The sequence below is a fragment of the Sturnus vulgaris genome, chromosome 5 (assembly GCF_052056855.1).
Source record: "Sturnus vulgaris isolate bStuVul1 chromosome 5, bStuVul1.hap1, whole genome shotgun sequence".
Lineage (NCBI taxonomy): Eukaryota > Metazoa > Chordata > Aves > Passeriformes > Sturnidae > Sturnus > Sturnus vulgaris.
This window is the reverse complement of record NC_142247.1, coordinates 5,289,753-5,311,602: the sequence shown is the minus strand read 5'-3', so window position 1 is coordinate 5,311,602 and position 21,850 is coordinate 5,289,753. Positions and strand designations below refer to the sequence as shown.

At 41.4% G+C, this 21,850-nt stretch overlaps 1 protein-coding gene across 1 annotated transcript in view; it reads left to right on the top strand.

Annotated features, from left to right (window-relative positions):
- TMEM178B (transmembrane protein 178B) overlaps window positions 1-21,850 on the top strand; it is a 210,193-nt gene that overhangs the window by 38,511 nt on the left and 149,832 nt on the right. The window contains exon 2 of the mRNA XM_014869966.2: window positions 18,458-18,571. Coding sequence (XP_014725452.1) covers window positions 18,458-18,571 — 114 coding nt within the window. The remainder of the gene's footprint in view (window positions 1-18,457; window positions 18,572-21,850) is intronic.

The window sequence follows — 21,850 nt, the reverse complement described above, 5'->3', positions numbered from 1 at the left end:
GGTAGAAGTGACCTCTGTTTCACTCTGAGTTCAGAGCCAGTGAACCAAGTCACTGTGTGAAGGAGGTAAAGGAAATTTGGAGAAATCAAGTTGTTTGTAGGTTTTCCTTTTCCCCTGGGATTGTTCCCACCCACCTTGACTAGCTTATTTTAGCAGGGTAAGTGAAAACTTAATTTCCGTTAATATTGACCTTCCTTTCTCCATTGCTTTTGTAATATTGTGTGGCTTTCATCATGATAGAAGCAAATCTGTAAAACAAAAAAATAAAGTACATGAAGCAGGAAGCAGTTTCAGTTCTCCAATAGTGTGAAAGAGGCAGTTTGTTACTAGGCATGGTAATTTCAGAATTTTATTTTTTTTACCCTTCAGAAGAAAACACTAATTAAAGTATTCCCTGCTGCTCTGCTGTATGAGGCAGCATAGCTCTGGTCTTGTTGAGAGGACTTTCAATGGCTGTGCTGAGCAAGTCTTGTGGGTGGGTAGTGGTGGCTCAAGTGGAATGGAGGCTAGAGGTGGTGTCTTCTTTATAAAAATGTTAGCTGAGTAGAGGGTACTTCAAATAATGTAGTGAGGTCATAGTGGCAGAACTTAGAGAGGAGAATTAAAGTATTTAATGACTCTTGTGTTTTTTCCCTGTTCATATCCAAGAAACACAGAATTTTTCCTATCTTCTCCTGACCCCTCTGTGCAGGACCAGGGAGAGCTGCTGAATCAGTGTAGTCTTCTGCTATTGCAAGCAACTGCTATCTATAATTCCAGCCACAAATGTCTCAAGATACGTATGAAGAAGTAAATTTTAGGCCCTTTTTTCTTGGGTGACTCCAAGGTGTGGGACTACACCTTTTGGGTTTTTTTAGCTTTGGCTTCAGTCTTAATCTTTGCCTTATCACAGCTGATAAAATTGCTCTATTGATATGGGTCTTCCTCGTTGCTGCTCTTGCCATCAGCATGAGTTTTTTTATACTGGCTTCCCACCTCATCTCAAAACTGAGAAGACAATGTGGCCTTTGTCAGTTCCTGAACTCCCTTCCATACCTGCTGGTTTTTGTCTCTACAGGGTATTTTGGGATTTAGGAGGGAGAGTGTGCTAGAGCCAAGTGAAGTCATGTTTGGCTACAGCTGCTGGAGTAGATCCTTCTTTGCTCCTAAAGAGCAAAGAGAAGCACTGGATGTACTTTAGGTATTAAGTTGTCCATTCCTTTCAGGTGTAACTCTTGTGCAAACATAGTTGTTACTATCAACAAATCTTAGGAATCTGTTTCCTGTGGCTTTAACTGATGTTTGCTAACATCCCCATTTGGAGTGTGTTGTAGTGAATTTGCCTGCTTTGAGATCCAGGTAGAATACTTAGTTGAATTTGGTTATCACAGTGGGACTTGCAGTCAGGACAGAGAAACTCTGCTGAGGCCAAGCCTTGAGACAGAGCCCATGTACCTGTCCTACCCTGCCTGGGTTGATGGCAAAACACTCAGATGATGACTGCACACAAATCACAATGGCCAAAAGAGTTTGGCCACTGTTCCCCAGGTACTTGCTTCAGTCTAGATTGCTGATTGGGAGTGTTCTGAGTGACCTGACAGAATGTGTGTGTTTCTGGGGCAGTCAGAATTCTTTCAATATGTAATTTTCCCTGTCTTGATGCTCCTTTGCTATTGTCACAACTTGCTCACTGCTTACGTGCTTCCAGCTGCAGCTCACTGGCATGGATCAACAAAATTGGGTGGTTTATAAGCTGAGAAAAATATTAGCATAACACTCTCAATTTGATATTTGACAAGGAAAAGTGCTGAAAGAGTCAATAGTGTTGCTTGGAAATGCATGAAAATTCAGGCAGCCACCTTGAACAGAGATTTGTCATCTTGCCAGGGAGCCACAGGGAGAGAAACCATCACAAGCTGTGTCCAGTCACCTGAAGATCACTCAGCCATAGTTAGTTGTGTGATAGCTTTGTAATACAACATTTTGATTCCCTGTGGTCTGTAAACCATTCTATTTAGAGCTTTAATTCCCAGAAGATGGAATTTTTGACTTGGTGGCTGATGGTTACTTAAATACAGAGAGTTATGCTTGGGGAAGCATGGTAGTTGTGCCAGAGACTAGGTGTTGGAAATGGAGAGAAATGCAGAAGGGGAAAACCTTGGAGATGCTGCATTTTTTTCTTCTGTTCTCCTCAAACAAAATGCTTTGATCTCCAGATGAAGCAACTAGCACAACAGTTCATGTTAATTGATACCACTCAATCATCAATCCACTCTGCTTCTGCAAAGAACATTAGTTCAGCAGCACTGGCAGAGCATCAATGAAGTTAATTTTAATGGTAATTTGGAGCCTGGCTTATTTCTCTTTTAAAAGGTTTTTATACATGAAATAAATTTTTATTGCTAATTCATTTCATTATCATCTGGTGTGGGTTCATGCTAAATTGTGCAATTCACACTCTTTTCTGGATTAGGGAGAAGCTACTGTCCCTCCCAAAATACTTGAGTTGTGATTGTTGTTTGTAGCTCAGAGAGGTGAACTGCAGGATTAAGGGACCAATGGTTAAATCAAGCAAAGGGGTATTTATTTTTAATATTGAAACGAGCTGCAGTTCTCCCAACCAGGTAATTAATGACACAGGAGTCTGGACCTGCTTGTCAAGACACACTATGGACTCTGGCAGGACAGTGCTCCCACTTGGCTTCTGACTGATGGGAGCAGCACAGCCCTAACCCTAATGGAAGGTGCTGTCAGAACCTTCTGTCATGCTTCTAAGTGATGTGGCAGAGCAATGCAGGTCACAATGCCTGACTGCATCCCTGATGCAGCACAGCTGCAAGTGTGCACATTGCTGCAAGTGTGATGGTACTCATTTCTGACAAGGCACTTGAGTGGTTATCCCTGTCCTTTCTAACTCTGGAGGATCCAGCAGGCACCAGAATTCTCCAGATAGAGATAAGTAACTGATGATATCTAGCATAGCTTAAAAATGATTTTAAAATCTCCTCTTAAATATTCTCTTAGTAGGAGTATTTGTGGTGATGTGAGCCTGCTTTTTTCCTATTAGAAGTGAGACTGGCATCCTTCAACTACTGTGCACAACAGCCACGTTCTATTTCTGATTCAGTTGATAGGATTAGGAGTACTAGCTGAGGGGCAATCAAGCTCAGCTTCACGGCCGGTTCTGCGTTTTCGGCTCTCTGGTTCCGCAGTGTCAGTAGCGAGGAGCTGTGGAGCTGTCCAGTGCTGAAGGGATTCAAGTGCTCTGTTACTGCCACGGGTCATGTGCGACTGTTTGAAGTCAACCTCTTCACTGATTTTGTACTTGATGGCATGGAATCAGGGCTCCAGAACGATCCAAGCCTCAGGCTTAAATTATCCTAATTGGCAAAATCAGAGCAGCATGAGTTGAGGCTTAAAGGTTGCCACAGAGGCCATGTGCAGGTTATGTGACTGTCCTACTGCCTCGTGGGACCTCAAGTGTCTACGAGCTCTTGCTTCCCTTTGGAGTACAAGATTTGAGCCTTTTAAACAACCAGGACTATTTCATACTCTGGTTTTTTGCCCTGGTATAAAATGAATAATAAAATTGCACGCTTGGACCCAAGTAACAAGTCATGTGGGTGTCATGTACAGTTTGAGCATCATGAGATCTTTCCACCTAGTTATGTCTTTTCTTGGATTTTGAATATTAGTAGTATATCTAGCTATATTTTTTTTTAAGTACGCCTCTCTACCCCAGTACAGCTTATAGGTGTGATATTTGAGACATGCAGAAGCACTTAAAATTTTCATCAAATGGTGAAGAAATTGGGACAGTATTAGTTGTACAATCACAGTACCTGAGCTCATGGGAACCTGGTCCAAGACTGATGTTCTTAGTCATTGCCACAGCACTGCTGGATTGCAAGAAATGTCACCAAGTCTGTAGGAAATCTAAACAGAGAACCAAGGTATTTTCTTTTGCTTCCTTCTTTTCAAGACAACCTAAGTGTTCTTAAATATCATGGTCTATATGTCAACAGTACTTTATATTCTTCTTTAAAGTAAGTGATTGTCATGCAATTTCACAGTAAAATCTTTATTCCATAGTTGAAAAATCTATAGAGTAACAGATGAATACTGTTATTTTATCATTTCTTTAGATAACTTGGTTATTTTCCAGCAGGAAAGATATTTGCTGGAATGTGGGAAATAATACCTGGAAAATTCTATTTTCTGCCATTCTCTACAATTCTAGACCACTTGCTCTCATTTTGGAAAGATGTTTATTAAATCTCAGAAAAATATTAAAGCTCTGTAACTGGAGGAGTTTGAAGACAGGTTGGATGTGGCTTTGAGCAACCTGATCCTAGTGAAAGGTGTCCCTTCCTGTGGCAAGGGGATTAGAACTGGGTGGCCTTTAGTGTCCTTTCCAGCCCAACCTATTCTATGATTCTGTATTTTCTAAGTAGGTTTTTTTTTAGTCCATTATGAAGTGTCAACATAAAGTCTTTGGGTGTTCTCCTTGCACAGGCTTCTATTTTGTGTGGATCAAGTCTCATTCCTGCACATCTGAGAGCTGTTCACTTACTGATGATCCAGGATTGGAGTCTTTTACTTGAGCTGTGTCCCTGTACTGAGAATGGTTCTCTGTGTATCCTGCATCTGCTGTGGCTACATTCAGAAAAGCTGTTTAATCCTCAAAATGTAAAATCTACCACATTTGCAAATGAGTTATACAAACATATATAACAATGGTGTCAATTCCAGAAATTGGGCTATTTCATCTTTTATTTGTCACTCCTTTTAGAACTCTGAGATGCAGGCTCCTCTTTGTTCTATGCCTGTTGCCCAGTTGTGTAGCTACAAGCATCAACTCTGCAGCCCCTTCTGTTAACTATCTAAACTGGGTATTCTTTTCTCTAGGCATGACCAGGCTGCTCATTTGCTTGAGGAAGACATGTAAATGTCATCTTTAGCTGATTTCAGTCATGTCATACAACAGAATTGTGTTCAGTTTGGGGTATTGACTGTGCTGCCAGTGAGTCTGGCACTTGGGCACTCTTTACTGTATTTCTACTGCAGTATGAGATGGACATTTTGCTTCTAAGTCTCCTTGTCCTGGGAGTGCTTCCTGAATCTCAGCCTAGTGCCTGCCACCTTAATCTCTTGTTCCTTTTTAAGGCTGGCTGGAATTGGAATTATTTTTGTTGAAACTGATTTGTGCTTACTGCTCACTGAGCTTGTGCCTGCAGTCTGTTTGTGGGCCTGCATTTACCTTGTACGCTGGTGGGTGGAATCTCTGGGCAAGATCAGCTTGCATCTATATCTCTTTACTAGGATTTTTCTCACAATTGCTGTAATTAATCCTGATACAGCAGAACCCTAGGAGATAAGAATATTAAGCTAATGGCATATTTTATTAAAGGTTTTAATGTTTTCCAATGAATGTGTCTTCTGTCAGATTGACATGGTGTTTTCATCAGAGTGGCTGATGATCCAGTGGAAGCATGTTTAGAATAATCCTGAATCTTTTTTACCTGGTCCTGCACTCAATGAACTGAAGCCTCATGCTCTTTTGGGAGGAGAAGAATACAAAAATTAATGCTAGTCAGCAACACTGTCTTTAATAAATAGTTTCAGATATTATAGGGAAATAGACTGTATAAGGTAGTTTTAGAGTAGTAACTAAAATTAAGTGAAGCACTCATAGAATCATGGAGTTTCTAATTTCTAAAGTCAAACATTGCAGTTCGAGACTTATCTTTATGTAGTATGCAAAATTAACTATGAGCAGGGGAGGTACTAAACAGGATCAGAAAAGTCTTTCAGGGCACGGGTTCTGTTCACTGTAATTGTACAGCATTTATCCCATTGGGTGATATCAGAGGCTACTGAGACACAAGCCTTTAATCAAGTTCAGGCTAGGAGTGTAGAGTGAAAAAGGTAAATCCTGAGCTGATAATGTCTGAATAAATCCCTGTTTCCATAGCTCCTTGTCTCCAAAGCTGAATTTGAGCAGTGTGGTGTTAAAAGCCTGTTCTGCACCTTTCAAGTGGTGCTTGGAAGAGAGCTCTTCTTTGGTCCCATGTATGGTGATGGATCTCTTGGGATATGGTTGCCTCCTCCTCTGTCAGGATGAGGATCATAAAACAGGTTTTTGGGTTGTAAGGGGCTGAATGACACTTCAGGCTATAAAGCCCCATGGGATTCTGCTGGCTTTTCAGGCACAGGGATGGTGGCATGCATTGGGTGATGACAAAGGTGTTGAGATGTGCAGTGCTCATCTTTCAGACAATGCTTATTGCTGCCATCCATGGACCTCTAGCTAATGCTGCTCAGTGCACTTTGAATTGTGTCTTTCCTTCTCTACATCTTTCTTGACAGGCACCAGAAATATTTAGTCCAGCTTGTCCTGCCTTACATGGCAGCAAGTGAGAGATCTTCCTACTGTGACCCTCTGATTGGATTTGACATTTCAGATGGGAAGGTACAAAAAGTGGTAGATGGCATTTCTTGAGACAAGAGGATGTTATAGGCAAGGGAACATCATGTCACAACACCCTCCCAAAGCAAATTCCAATCTACCTGCCAGTTTGCATTGGCCCAGCAGCTGATGAGATGAGAAATTCTCATCCCACACCTTAATGCTTTAATATACACCAGCTCTGGACTTAATCTAGGGTCATGTGATTTTATAACAATCTAACTTTATTTGGCATAGAAAATAATAGATGCTTTTAGACTTATAGGGGTTTCCCTATCTCTATTCTGTTGCCCTGTTACATAAATTGGGCTGGTTTCTGCTATTTTTTATTTCTGCATTAAAACACATTATATGCACATCTTAAGAGAAATATGGTTAATCCTGGCTAAAGTGCTTGGATACTAAATACCTTTGAGATTTGACTAGAATAACTTAATTCCTTCTTCAAGGTCATGCTGGCAACAGGTCATCTCAGTGCTGACTTTCCCATAGCTGGCAGCTGTTGGCATACCCTGATCCTTGCAGATTGGTTCTGGGAATAAGCAAAGGGAAAGTTGGGGCTGGAGAGAAGTTGGTCCCTCCTCAGTTTCTGGTTCCCTCTATCCTCATGCAGGGGTATTTATCCTTCAGTATTTTCATCTGCTGTGAAATGTGTTGTTGTTTAGTGCAGAGTGTCTGCAGCAATGTTGAGATTCTAGCCCAAAGTTGTTGACTGAAGTACATGTGAGTGCAGCAAGAACTTGATGCACCAGAAATGAATTACTGTAGCATTTGTGGAGAGGTGCTCAATGCCTAAGCCTTCTGTACGCAAGGGCATATGATGGTATTGCAAAACTCATCACTGGATAAGTAAGGGCACAGTCCAGTCAATTGGAAAAATACGTTTTGATCACATCCACCAACTTTTCCTGTTTGAAATAATTCTTCAAGAATAATTTCCTTCTGGTGGGAGAAACCACTTATGATTTCAGACAGTGGCAGAGAGATTCACAATATCTGTGGTTCATAGGCTTTAGAATGACTGAATTGTGCTTTTGCTCATCTTGGCTTTCACGGTACAGTTGTCTGATCTTCTTACCACCATCTTTATCTCCCTTTCCTTTTCCTTCTAGTTGTATTTCAGTTTGACTAATCAAGGGCACCTTTTTAAACATCTACATAACATTCAATTTCTCAAGGCCTTTATTTGATTCAAGCCCTCATGTACAATAGTGCAGCAAACAGCCTTGCAAGGGAAGGGCAGTGAGCTGTGCAGTCTTTTGTCCCTCTGAATGCATACCCCTTTACAAAGGAAGATGGAGTGTCTTTGCAGTTGAGTGGTGGTGGCTCACCAGTTAATAATTTGAACAAGGACAATCCAGGGAACGACTTCACAGGGAAAGACCATGGTCAAACATGCAGCTGTTCCTCACTTCAGAGCGACATTATACTGCCTGTATAATTTAATAGTCTCTACTCACCAGGAAAAAAAAGTCTTAGTGTTTATTTCAAGGTAGTTTTAGTATCTTTTGTCCATCAGACTATATGATCTAAGTAGTTATTCAGTTGGTAGAGTTTGAGGCAAGAGAAATTATGGACTTGCAGGGAGAAGCTCTGCTCACTTAGGGAGGATCTCATCTATTAGCTTTACTCTGCACATACATTTAATAACTGCAGGGCATCTTTGTCTCAGAAATACTTATGTAGGAAGGGATGTCTTGAAAATATCTTTATTCTAACCACAGTACCCTATTTTTTCCTTGAAATAACTAGGATAGGGACAGCATAAAAAAGATGAATGAATCTTAGAGAATCTAGATGTGTTTAAAAATGAAGTCTTTCTACCAAAGATGGAATATGTCCAAAGTCTTCTCTTTGCATAGTTCTGAAGTCTCAGTAGAGTCCTTGATGGATGGAGATAAACTGTTCTCTCTACATCCTGTGCTGATGACACAGACTATGGAAATAGCTGGGTATCTTCTTTCTGGTCTATCCATGCTGTAGTCTGCTCGTGGGGGAGAAAAGCCCAGCCTAGTTGTAAAGCTGATGCTGGTTTTCTTCCTCACTTATTTCTGATAGGCTAGTTGCCTACTGGTATTTCAGTCTTTGGAACTGAGGTAATTTCAAATATTGTGGTTTCTCCCAGTTACCTTAAATTTTTTAAAGAGACTGCTGTAGTGATGAATCTAAGTGTAAAATCCCCTGTAAGTGGCATCTTCTGGGACATTTGTTAGGTCTCAGGCTTATTTCCTCAATGTTGCATGCAAGCATCTGAATGATTCTGCTGTTTAAACATGAGATTGAAGTGCTACAAAAAAGCTAAATGCTTTCTCCAGCTCAGCTATTTGTGATGCTTGCTGTAAACTAACAGGGGATGCAGAGAAGTGCTCATGTTCCTCTCACTCTAAGAAGAGGACTAAATGTGTCTAGAAAGCCACATTTACATTGCAAAGCAGCATGTAAAAAAAGCTTTCCAAGGCAGAGAGAGAGGCACACTTAGGCTTCACTGCATGTCATCATAGATACTCAGCAGAGTGAGTGATATCAGTGGATCCACCCTTATTTTCTTCTTGACAATCTGGGACCCTGCTTCTTAGACATAGCTTTGAAATAGGTTTTAAAGCTGGTTCATTAAACACTAAGCTTCATGGGAGCATCTTCCTATGAGATTTGTAGGGTGTACGTTGATGTACAAGAAATGTCCATGGAATTCCTGTGCATGGAACAGCCTTTGCTGGGCTTTTTTCTTTGGCTTGACAGCAGTGCTGAGATATTGCTTTGTTCCATGAGCTATTGGGTCATCAGTGAGTTTTTACTGGTAATTGCTGTCTCACTGAGTTTTTATTGATCATTTAATTTCTGCCTCCAAACATGTGGGAGCAAATATTTTTCAGCCCTTTTAACCTCCTTAACTTTTCATTTGTGCTCCACTTCCCTCTCCCCTGTGGCCAGCCCAAAGCAAATAGGTGGACAAAAAGATTAATAGAAGCAAGGAGATGCTTTCCTCCTCTCAAGTGCCCTGTGGCTTGGAGACTGTTATTAATAGCTGAAGTAAAAAAGTATTTCATAACCCTCTTCTTGCTCCTGCTTCCCTGCCAGCCCCCTTTCCTTAGTCCCTGGAGAGAAAGTGTGAGCTCATCACTTTCCAATGCAAATTCAGCTTTTGGTCACATACTTGGATTCCTTTCTTATCATGGGTGGAATATTTATCTTCTGCCAGCTGGTGGCTTTAAGCAAGCTGCTATTGCTGGGCTATCCAGAGAGCATGTGAGGAACAGGCCTGGCAAAAGCTTCTTGAGCACTTGATTTTTTTCTCTACTCTGAAAATGTTACTGTCTGCTCAGTACATGTGCACATGTCTTCTGCACCTCTGTCTTTGCTCACACAGTGGTTGAAAAGAAAATGTAGACATTTTGGTGTGGAAACAGAAACTGAAATGTGGGTGTAACCGTCTGAGATCTGTGGAAATTGCTCTGTGGAATCTGGTCACAGAAAGCCCACACACAACAAAGCTGTTGTGTGTCTGGAGATTCATTATCTTCAGGGATGGCTTCCTTTTCATGTATGCATTGCATCTGATTTTTTTTTTTTCTATATCTCTAGAGATCTGGTGGGTCAGTACTGAAGGAGAGCTGGCAGATTTTCATCCCAGAGGACCTGGGAAGAATGGCCATGGCACACTGCTATCTATTACCCCACTTCTGTATGGATAGCACAGTATGTTGGCTCCTTTCAGCCATCTCCCCTGCTAAGTTTTTACAAGACTGCTTTACCAGCTGAGCATTGCCTCACAAATTTCACTAAGCTAGAGGCTCTGAGACAACTTCCTAAAAACCAAGTGAGATGAGCAGTAGAAGAAAAATGGAAGGAAAAAAGAGCATCAGGGTTCTGCTTCTCACTCTGAAAATATATTTGCTCACTTTCCTAATGAAAATCTTTAAGCTGTGCATTCTGTTCATGTATTTTCTGGGTATGTGCCATTTTGTGGACAAAATATTTTTGTCTCATCCTTTCAGTAGCTCTTAACTCAGCGGATACAGGCAAGCTTTTTCTTCAGGTAAAACAGAGGATGCTGCTATCTTCTGAGTATATTTTCCTGAAGTTCTGTGATCATTGCATTTTTTGGTGGTCAGTAAAGGCATCTACATGTGAAAGGCATGTTTGAATAATACTGTATACTGAAATATCCATTTGCTAGTGGCAGCATAACAGGCTGCACTGCAGACTTTGTGCACTTTACCCCACAGGGAGTCTATAGGTGCTTAATGTGCTTGTAAGTACATTTATAGTCACACTTAGGTGCAGTTAGGAAATTGTTGTTTATTTTCATGTAGAAAATTGTTTCTGAAGCAAAAAGCATGCAAGGGAATAGAACCACTTGTGAAACTTAATCTAATGCTGCTGGTGGTTTCAGCTGAAAAAAAACTATGAAATTTCAAAAAATGCTGTAGAATTTTCCAGATGTTTTTCAGACTTTGTATTGAAATACAGTTTTGAAATTTTTCTTTAAAGGCATCAAAATAAATTAGAGATTAATACAATTTTGTGTCCATACAAAACTTTTCTGGTGACCTGAAATTTTGGCTGGTTTTTTTCCTTGTGTGGTATGGTTGAATTTAAAAGAAATTTGTGCTTAGGACCTAATGTTGACTTTGTGTTTTCAAGGAGGGCATGTTTAATTCAGACTGGCTCTGCTCTTGTACCATTAGTTAAATCTTCCATTTACACATCTGATTTAGATTCATTTATGGAGACTCTAATGGCCATCATCTCACAGCATGTTGTGTTCTGACCCAAAGCATGGTGACTAGACATGATCAGGTGGTGATTTTCAGAAGTGCACTCCTGATCCATGCCATGTGTTCCAAAGACATGTTCATTGTCTCTCCCAGTCTGTGAATGGGAAGGGCACTGGATCAGATCCCTCTCTGATTTTACTTCTACACAAGGTGAGTAGAATCTGACAGTGCACCTGTACTCACTTGCAAGGGAGGCAGCTTAGGGCTAACAACTGAGTCTTAAGCCCAACAGACAAACTCCAGCTCAACTGAAGAGGGGCATTAGCCCAATTTCCTGGCAGCTCCCAGAGAGCAGCAATGAGCACCACGAGTTGTTTGATTTTTATCTAGGGCAAGTAGCAACAAGCCCTACTGGCAGATCAAGCTGAACTCAGATTTTCAGTTACAGCATGGGCCAAACTATTAGAAGAAGAGGTGATGTTCCTTCCTAACTGGCTCTGGCATCATCCTGCACTATGTTGAAGTTCATTAATTAGAACATGGGCTTCTATTTATTCCTGTAAGTTAATGAATATTCATCAGACATGTTGATTAAGGTGCATCTTCCTAGATCTTTATATATATACTCTGAGGTATTCTATTATTCAAAATATTCGTGTGGCACACAAGGGAATTTCTGATTAGGTATTAGGAGTGGTCAGATGTTGGAATAGGTGCTGAAGGATGTGCACCTCCGTTCTTGGAGGTATTTAAAACTTGATTGGACAAGGCCCTGAGCAACATCAACTGTCTGGATCTGATTTTAGCTTTGAAGTTGTGCCTCTTCTGAGCAGGGCATTGGGCTGGTTGACATCTGGAGAGCCCTTTTAACATAAATAATTCTACAGTTAATGCAGAAGAATAGTGTTCCTACATTTTTGGTATTAATCTATTTATAGATCTGGAAAATATATGTAACCAGCACTTTCATGGTTAGCATTACTCCAGAAGTAACAGAATAATCCTGTTCAAGGTGTTGCAGTATTTTCTAATGAGTATCTGATTTCATTTAAAGTCATCCTGAGTTCATAAACTAGTCAGCATATCTGATTGCATGATTGCAATCTGATTGCAGTCTGATTGCAGTCCTGACATAGCAGCTGGTCAAAGTAGAACTTAATTTCTGCTTCTATCCTCCTCCAACGTTTAATTTGATCAGTTAATTCATGCTGAAACTGCAAGAGTCTTGCCTATATCAAGGTACCTCCAGATGAGTTTTGATGACTCATAAGAAATGTTTGAAGTAACTGAGGGTAGCATGTACATCTGAGGGTGATAATTCTGAAATTGCACCAGCCTGAATCGCCAGGGCTAGTTTGAAGGATACAAAAATGCTAACATAAATAAACAATTACCTGTTCCAGGTGAGAAAAGACTTAAGACAATAATAGATATATGCCACATGGAATTGCTTTTTGTAGCCAAGTTTTGGTCCTAACTATTATGATAGCCCCTGGAAACCTTACTGAAAAGTTACACTAAGAAAAACAACCCTCTATGAACTTCCTTTGCTCTACGAATTTTCTGAAGATAATGTGAAACAATTAGAGGCTAAATGACCAATCTGCATCTCTGTTTGCTATGGAGATAGTCACCCAATGAGGGAACAGTAACCAAACTGTGGGATTAAGGCAATCTCTCATACTGAAGGCAGTTTCTTATAATGAAGAACAAATATATGTAGTGAGTGCAGTTTTTGAGCCAGAGGCTAAGATTCCTTTTACTAGGAAATGTTTGTGTAATAATTCTCAAACAGATTTGTGAAAATTAAAACTATCACAAAGGGTGATTTTTGTGGAATTGCTTGCTAAAAAAACCCAGTTCATCCAGGGGTATCTGCAACACAGAAGAAGGAAATGCTGCCTGGAGGAAATGAAGGCTCAGAATATCCACACCAGTCTTTTCAGGGAAGCTCATAATATCAAAAGCTTTGACAGGAAACAAATACTAGTTTTACAGCTGGATCCTTCTTAGAGACCAATATGCATACTAAAAGAGAAGAATGGGTGCCCCCTAGTTCAGATCTGTGTGCTGCTGGATGCCAGCTGACTCTCTGTCCTAGCTTGTGCAGTCTGCAATGGCTACACCATAGTTCATCCAGAGTGGGTGAGCTGCTGGCTCCCTGCAGCTGGCATTCCTGATTGCTCTAACCCAGGGACTGCTGCAAACAATCTTAGAGATAAAAATTTCTCCCACACTGTGAGTCCTCCTAGTTACCAAGGGTAATTTATTCACAGGCTTTGGGTTAATCTGTAGTTGAACCTTTAAGGATGGTTCTACAATCTGCAGCCCTGAAAGCTGAGGCAGGGGGGAAGTGTGAAATATCCTATCCTCAAGACAGGAGGGGAGTACTCAGATAACCCATGCAAGTAACTCTGTGCCATCTTGGGCTGGATCTGAAGTGATTATTATTGTCACCTCACTGCTTTCACAGGTTACCAGTTTGATGAAAGACCATGTCAACTAGTTTCTGTTGCCAGCTCTCAGATGGATTGGTCTGTATTATGCAGAATACCAAACTCTGCAATCATACTGACACTGTAAATTCATGAAACTTGGCAACCACCTTTGCAGGAGTCAAACTGACCAGGACAAATGCCTCTGGGTGCTTCTGAGATCCAAAATTTAGGAGAGAAGTGACCAATACCTTGGTGGCATTTTCAATTTAACATTATATTTTTTAAATTAACTGTGGTAGAAACTGTTGCTGGGAGTAGTTTGAAAGAGTTGAAATATTATATTTAAGGGAGTGGTGGGGGCACAATGCTGATGAAGAAATACTGGTCCAAAAGTTCAGAACAAGCTGTTAGTTTACCTACCAGACAAATAAGATGGGATACCAGCACTGTGACCTTAACTGATCCCAGCCCTCTTCTGTTTCGAGTGGGATAATGGTTCAGTTACTCCCTGCATTACCAAACAGTTTGAGGCCTCTACTGGGATGGTGTTTACAGCTCCAGTAATGCAGTGGTAGATGACTTCCTCTAGCAGCTGAACTAACATCAGGATGTTAAGGGTAAAGTTCTGAAAATGGAATAGAAAAAAACCCAGTGTTTTCAGTGATATTTCTGCTGTGGCCTAAGTTAAAAGTTTTTTCTTGTCATGGAAAGAAGAGGAAGTGTTACAGAATAAGGTGATGGTATGGAGCAATGATCAGCAGATATGGGAAGGAAACTGAGCAGCTGAGTGAGTCAGTAAGAGGAGGTGCATGTTTAATGCTGTGAGTACTTAGCTGCTCAGGATGAAGCTGTCTCTAGTTTCCTTATCTCCAATTTGTTTGTCATCTAACCTTTGCAGGAGCAGGGGGTTGCCAGCCACAATTAACAGCTGCTGAATCCCCTGAGCATCTGTGCTTGTGATGATGGTATGGCAGAGGTTTCCTAGTCACATCCTTCTGCTAATCCTTTTCTTAGCACTCTATTGGAAGATGTCAGCTACTTTTCTTCAGAATTTTCAGCAAGCATTTCCCTTTGGTCAGAGAAATATAGGATATACTGCATCTGTCCCTGGAACAGCTTTGTGGTGGTTTTTGTGTTTCTTGTGGCCAGCTATAACTTTTGCTATGGCAGCTCATAGCTAAAAAAACCCCTACTTACTGCTTTGCTCTATAAATACTGTTCCCAGTTATTGGGGCCAAGTGCAGAGCAAAGCTGCAGTTGCATTTGGTCTAAGTTTGTGCTGAAGGCTGGAGATACTGCAATTTATGGACTAACCCTATTGAGGGGATGAAAGGAAAAGCTTCTTTTGCTTCCTGCCCCAAAGACTGGAGTGAGCATAGTGAGTAATTCTTCTGAAAGTAAGGGTTTGGTAGAAGTTTTCTGAGAAGGCTTTCCAGCAGAGCAGCAGTTCTGATCCTTGCTGCTCTTGCTCTCACAGGGGCTTCCAGGACTTGGATCTTTGGGCATCTTGAACATTGTTCTCATCTTGTGGAACAAGTAGGGAAATATCAGAACTATGAAGTCATCACTGCCCATGAACTCACCCTTCTCATAATTATTGCCAGGTCCAGGCAATTTAAAGCCTTTTTCTTAAGTTCAAAAAATGATTCTCACCTCTAGTTGGATATATGCTGATATGCTTGCATTGACTCAGCATAGTCAGCCTCCTGCACTTCTGAGAGTGGGTTTAATTAAGTGGTTCATGCTTAAATGCCAAGAAATCACAAACAAGGTCATTTTGGGCCATGAAAATCTCGAGTTTCTCAGTGAGATACTGCCTGCTTCTGCTGAGTGGACATCATTGCTCCCTGGTGGAGCTGGCAGGGCTTCAGTGCCCTCTGTGAACTGCCATGCCAAGTGCTGTACCATGCCCTATTTGCCCACCCCAGCTGACAGTGGTCCCAAAGCTATTTTTGTGTGCTTAGGTCTTATTAGAGCCATGGGGAAGTAAGCATAAGCCCAAAATTATGGATATGGTGAAGTGATGACCTGAATTCAGCTGATCATCTTTCTGCTTTAGGCTTTGGTGATACAAGTAATATTGAACAGCTTGCTGCATTACCACCAAAAGTCTTTGCAGAATGAGAAATCTGATGGACCTTACTAATAATTAGGCATTCTGGTTCTGGAAAAGCTGCAAATAGAACAGGATTTTTTTTTTCTCCCTTCCTTTCTGTAAGCTTTTATTTTGCATCTTGGCTCTGTGCTCCTTTCTACTCTTCTATATAAATCTCTTGTTTAGGCAGGTATCTGATAACTTAAAGATTAATTTCTGACAAATAAGCATTTGTTTTCTTGCTGATGCTTCTGATCTATGAAAGCAACTGAGCAAAAGGGGATAGGAAAACCTCTAAGACAAGATTGTGATTTGGGGATTTTTTTTTTTTTAAAGCTCTTTGCACACTAGCTGTCTTTTTATTTAAATACTATTCTTAGTTTGAAACTTTAATTCTGGGCGTACATTTGGTGCCCAGATGGTGCAGACTCACACAGAAGCCCATCACGCTGTCAGGGCAGGCGGATACATATGTAAATATTTTGCCTTTTCCCCCTATAATATTTGGCTTTGTCTAATCTAATTGCTGTCAAAGGCAGAATGTGAAGAATACTTAAGAGAAGCAAACAATGAGGACCTTAAATGTTTATACTTCACTGACTCTGGAAGATGCTGGTAGGCTGATGTCATTAATAACTTGTTTCATGAGTTTTCTTCTTCATGCTGTGAATTCATGGTCTGTGATCTAAGTTCATGCCAAGTAGTATCTTACAACCCTTAGTAGAAACCTGTATTTGTAGTGGTTTAAAAGCATATTTTACCCTGTGGAGCTGTCAATATAAGGCTAATGGATCTGCCTCTTCAGTTCAGGCTGGCAGTAAGTGTCCTCTACCTGCCTCCTTGTGTATAGTGCTCTGTATTATTTATATAATTCATTGCTTCATTTAATTTATTCTATTGAGTGCTTGTCTTGATGTATTTTTAATACATAAAAGCATTTCCAGCATAGCTGCTCCTCTGACTAGTGGTAGCTAGTAACAAACAGCATGGCCAACCACACTAAGGATACCTATTTAGTTATCAAAGGCCTGAGCCAAAATAACATAATATTAGTGGGAAAATGACTTCCATGAGCTTAGTGAGGAAAGTCTAATAAAGCCAGTGTTAGCTGAGAATGCTGGCAAAAGGAACGTAGGAAACCTGTCTGGCTTTCATCAATACAAGAACAGTAACACTGTTACAGGTGTCTGATCAGATGTGAAGTTTGGCTAGGCTATAATTCATGGGAAGCATCAGACTACACCAAACCCTTTCTTCTAAGGACACTAACTATGTAGAGAAATTCCAGGAGATCAGATCCTGGAGGGGCAATTATTGTACAGGAAGGAAAGTATTTATAAAAGGAGGTGTAATGATGTGACCAGAAGACATCAGAAGCAGCACATGGTGCTTTTTTTCCACAGAACATAGGTGAAATCCTGAGAAAAAAATTGCCCATTTCAACCATTTATGTTGCCATCTGAGCCTCATTGTTCAGGGATGCCAATGAATTCTGTCTCTGAACCTGCTGTAAAAGTGTCTGGGTGCCTTCAGGAGACAGTGTAGCCTGTCATCTGTCTTTCTGCTGTGGGGTGGAAAGGGTCAGGAAATTGTTCATTATCTATATGTATAATTTTTGTTGTTTATTATTTATGGGAAAATCAAAGCTGTTTGCTCTGTTATCTCCTGAAGTATGGACACTGAATCATGACCATGACTGCACAAAAAGCTAAGGCGTGAATTTATAGTTTCTATACAGTAACTGCATGGCAGTTGCTAGCTCATAGGTCAGAGAAGACATGAGAAAAGGGGTCATTTACCACACAGATATCTCATGGTGAAAGCAGGCACTGGCAGCTACTCTAGGGCCAGTCTAGAGGGTCCCTGGAATGTATTCTGTATCATAAGTTTGCCTCTGAGCTTAGTGTCACAAGCCAGAGAGCGTGCTGGTGTCTTGGTTTGAAAGACAGGTGTCTGCTAAGAAAGGCAGAAGCCTCTTTTTGAAATGGAGAAATCAAACCCCCTCCCTCCAAATGATTATAATTTTGAAATTAAGGGGCTCTCAGGTGAAGATATGGTAGTAGGAATAATAGTTCTTCACCAGGAAAATTAAAATCAATATACAGTATTGCAACAAACCCAAAAACCCTGACAAAGTCAGAATACAACATGACACTGTCAGTCAGGGTGTTGGTAGCAGCCCCATTAAATGGTGGCTGCATCCTCCTGCAGTGACAGATGTGGTTCTGGTGGAGCAGTGCTCCTGTAGAAGGTGCAGTTTTCCTCCAAAGCTCCAGTGATGAAGTAGAAGGGTCTGGTTTTCCTCTGGAATCCAGTGGGAAAAGGCTGCCCTGATGTTCCAAATCTCAGATTTTTATCTAGGTAGGAAATGTTTGGCTCCTCCCCCTGGGTGGGGCATCTCCCAATGGGATGATGTGATTTTATCAGTCTTGCAGTGGGACTCAATGGCCCATTAACAGGAGATATCTCCTGGAGGAAGGATGGGTAGTGGAAAAGATAAAGAACACTGCCCCAGCTGGTTTTAACAGATGTCCCATTAGCAGAGGATATCTGCCACGGAGATAAGGATCACTGCCCCACCTGGTTTCAACAGATGGTGACAAATATGTACTTTTGGTCACATCCTCCATTGCAACCTAAGACAACAGGCATTGCTTTGCTCCCAGGCTTTGCTTTTGGCTGTCCAACCCATCTGGCCTTTAGCTGGCAGGACGTGTTACATTCATTTAACCACTTTTCTGCATTTTGCCTTTGCCAGGAGCAATTGAGCGGTGCTCGTACATCAAGTACCACTACTCGTCAGCCACCATCCCCAAGAACCTCACCTACAACATCACCAAGACCATCCGCCAGGACGAGTGGCACGCCTTGCGTAAGTGTTGCTGCCTTTTTCACTTCTCCTCTGTGCAGGTGGGAGGTGCTGCCTGATAAATGGGAGCAGAGGCTCTGAGTGACAGCTCACTCAGAGCCCTCATCTCTCATACAGTTTGTCTTTGTAGCAGACACATCGATTTGTTCTTGGGACCTACATCTGTTTCTGCTGCTGACTGGAAATTCTGCTGAGGCATGAGAATGTGGCAGTGGGGGAAAGGCATTTGTATGCAGGGATTAATATTGAGTTAAATACAAAAATGAATAACAAATCAATGCCCTATTTTTTAAAGCAGTGGAATGCTCTGTACGTGAGCACATTCTCATGCTGTTGCTGCTGCTGTGTTTCCTGCTTCCAGGAGAATTCATTGCTGGCTTTTATTGTAGGATATGTCCTGCTGCCAGCAGGTCCTGTGTGAGTGTGGCATCCCTCTCCTTTGAAGATCTTGAAAGAGAATTGCTGCACCCTTTAAGGCACAAGGAAGGAGCTTAACCCTCAGTGATAATTGTAGCCAGTGGTCACCAACTTGTAACGTTTGCTGAAGTGACAAGATCTGACAGGGATGGAATTGCCTTGAGATATATTGGCTGACCTTAAATCTTGTCTCTTTCTCATCTTGGAGATGGAAAAAGGTTTTCACTGATAAAATGCAAAAGGTAGCATTTCACAAGGAAGGGTGCTCTTGTTACTACATAGTCGTGGGGACCAATGAATGTCCTGGGTGGCTCTGTGTTGGTGGAAGCAGTTACATCTCCATGAAGGTGGCAGGGGTTGAGGTAACACTGCTTCTGGTTGAGAACCTTCAAAGGTGGTAGTGAGCTTCTACTCAGTGAGAACTCTGTGAGACCTCTGGTTGTTCCCATGGCTTTCAGTATGTTTCATGTCTTCCTTGTGTGCCTCTTGCTTTGAGAGGGTCCTTTTAAGCTCTGAGGAGAAGGTGTGATGTTATAATTGATTTCCTGCATGGGTGAGGTCCAGCATGGTTTGAGATTGCTTGTGGGCCTTCCTGGTCTGCTCTGGTAAAGAATTAAGAATGTTCTAGAGGGTCTTGTGAAATGCCTATTGATTTTATTTTTTTTTAATGTGTCTATGTGGATAAATACTTATTTTTATTGTGGCATGACAAAGAAAAGGAATAATTGAACTCTGTCTCTCATCAGGTTGTTAGAGGCTGGTCTTGTAAAATACTGTACTGTGCTAATTTGTCACTGAAATCAGAATGTCAGAAGGTTTTGTCTGCTTCAGGTTTTCTCCTACCACCTGTCTTCTCTGCTGGTGTTCGTTAATGTAAAATGTAACAATGCTTATCTATGGCCAAAAAGTCCTCCCACCACCCAAGACATCTTCTGTTAGGGCTCACAGGGCAGCAGGAAGGGGCTTTGGTTTATGCTCTTTGTGTGCTTTTGCCACTCTTGTAACAATGACTTTTCTGCAACTATCTACTGGGAATCTCACTGTGTAATATAAGAATTGTTTTCTAACATCTTTGTCAGCGATGGCTCAAATAAAGGGTTATACTTGATTTATACTGGTCATCTAAGATTGTGTGCATCCCTTGGTAGGATCAGCAAGTTCCTGAGCTTCTTGTGTTGGTAGGGCATTTGTCAGTCTCCAAAGGTGCAGTCTAGACACTGCTCAAACATTGGCATATCTGGTGTGGTCTGAGGCACTCTCAGGGTGAGACTGCTTGTTTGCTCCCTGTAGAGGGTATCTTGAGTGTGGGTGCGTATTTCTGACCCCAATTTTCTTGTGACTTTCAAGAGTCAGATAAGTGTAGAGATGGAGATAGACTTGACATCTGCATCTACCTATCTAAAGACAGAGGAGGAGAGAAATACTTTGTTGAAGCTCTCCTCTCCTGAGTAGCTGGTGCAACAGAGTGCATTGATTTATGGGGTAATCCCACTGGTGGTTCTGGAGGTCACTGCATTTAAGAATGAACTGAATCTGTGTGACTATTTCCTGTGTGGAAACAGTAACCTGTTTGAAAAGACAAGGCCAATACCAATGTCTCAAATTGTGGTATGGTTGTGGGATTTTTCTCTTTGCATTGCAGTAGACCAAGTCGGGTAAGTCTCTTCAGAAAGTCCCTGTGATTTTAGCCCCTGCCTTAGCAGCTGGTCCTGCTCTATATCTCTAGACTAGTTTCATCCAGGACACAGGTACTTTATCTCAGCACTGGTCAGTCTTATATTTCTAAGTCAACCTGGCCATTATTTTCCTCCCAATATTTTTCTGTTCCTATCAGTGGATGTTGTGGAAAACAGCAAAAGAAGCAGGGCCCAGGCCTCTATCTTCTTCTTCTTGCCGTGGTTTATTTTTCAGATCTGTAGTGTGAGATAGGAAAAAAGCTTATTTCATGAAGAAACATAGGGGAAAAATACCATCTTAGAGAACTTCGGGGGAACTGGAAAGGTGAAAGCAGAATATTTGGTCACCCTAGTAAGCAAAAGTGCCTCTTTTAGGCTGAAGCCACTGTTATAATTTGGTATATTTGTATTTCAGTTCCATTTTCTTGTTTATGGACAGCCAGCTGTCATGTCTGTGAAAGAAATCTTCTGCATGTTCAGTGGGTTGGGGATCAGAGGAGAGAGGGCTCCCACCGTGGACTGCAAAATGGTTTTTTTTTGATTGGTGGGCAGGAGTGATGCTCCAGCAATTTCTCTTGAATTGCAGGAGTGGGTGAGGGACAATTAATCTGAGGCTGAGGGCCCCATGGCCCATTCACCACACAAAGCAGATGTTCCTCTGGCTGTGCTGTTAGCTGTGCTATGAGAACCTGAGAGAGCAGCTGCTCCTAGAGGAATGGTTGGAGCTGACTTCACCATTTTTGAGTTTATCTTTATTCCATTCTGTTTGACATTTTCAAGATGGAACCTTTTCTCCAAATTGATTGCCTATGGCAGTGTGAGCTGGGGAAATAGGACTTGTCTTCTCTGCAATCACATCCTCTCAACTATCTCTGGTTAAACAGGGATGGAGGGAAGGATGATTGTAGTATTGTCAGCTCTTGCCTGTCAGGAGATAAATGTTCATCTAATTAGACAGAACAGCTCCTATATGAGCTGGGAGGGGAAGAGAGAAGCAGAGGAAAGCTATGTTCAACAACTTTGAGCACAAGTAACTGTCTTTATGAAGATGCTGATGTAGTGATTTGACTGAGTCACTATTAAGCATTTATTTTGTCATACTTTGGCCCTGGCCTTGAGTGCAAACCTGATCTATAGTTTTGTTTCTGGAAAAAGGAGACCAGAATCATTGCTAGTTTTAAAAATGGAC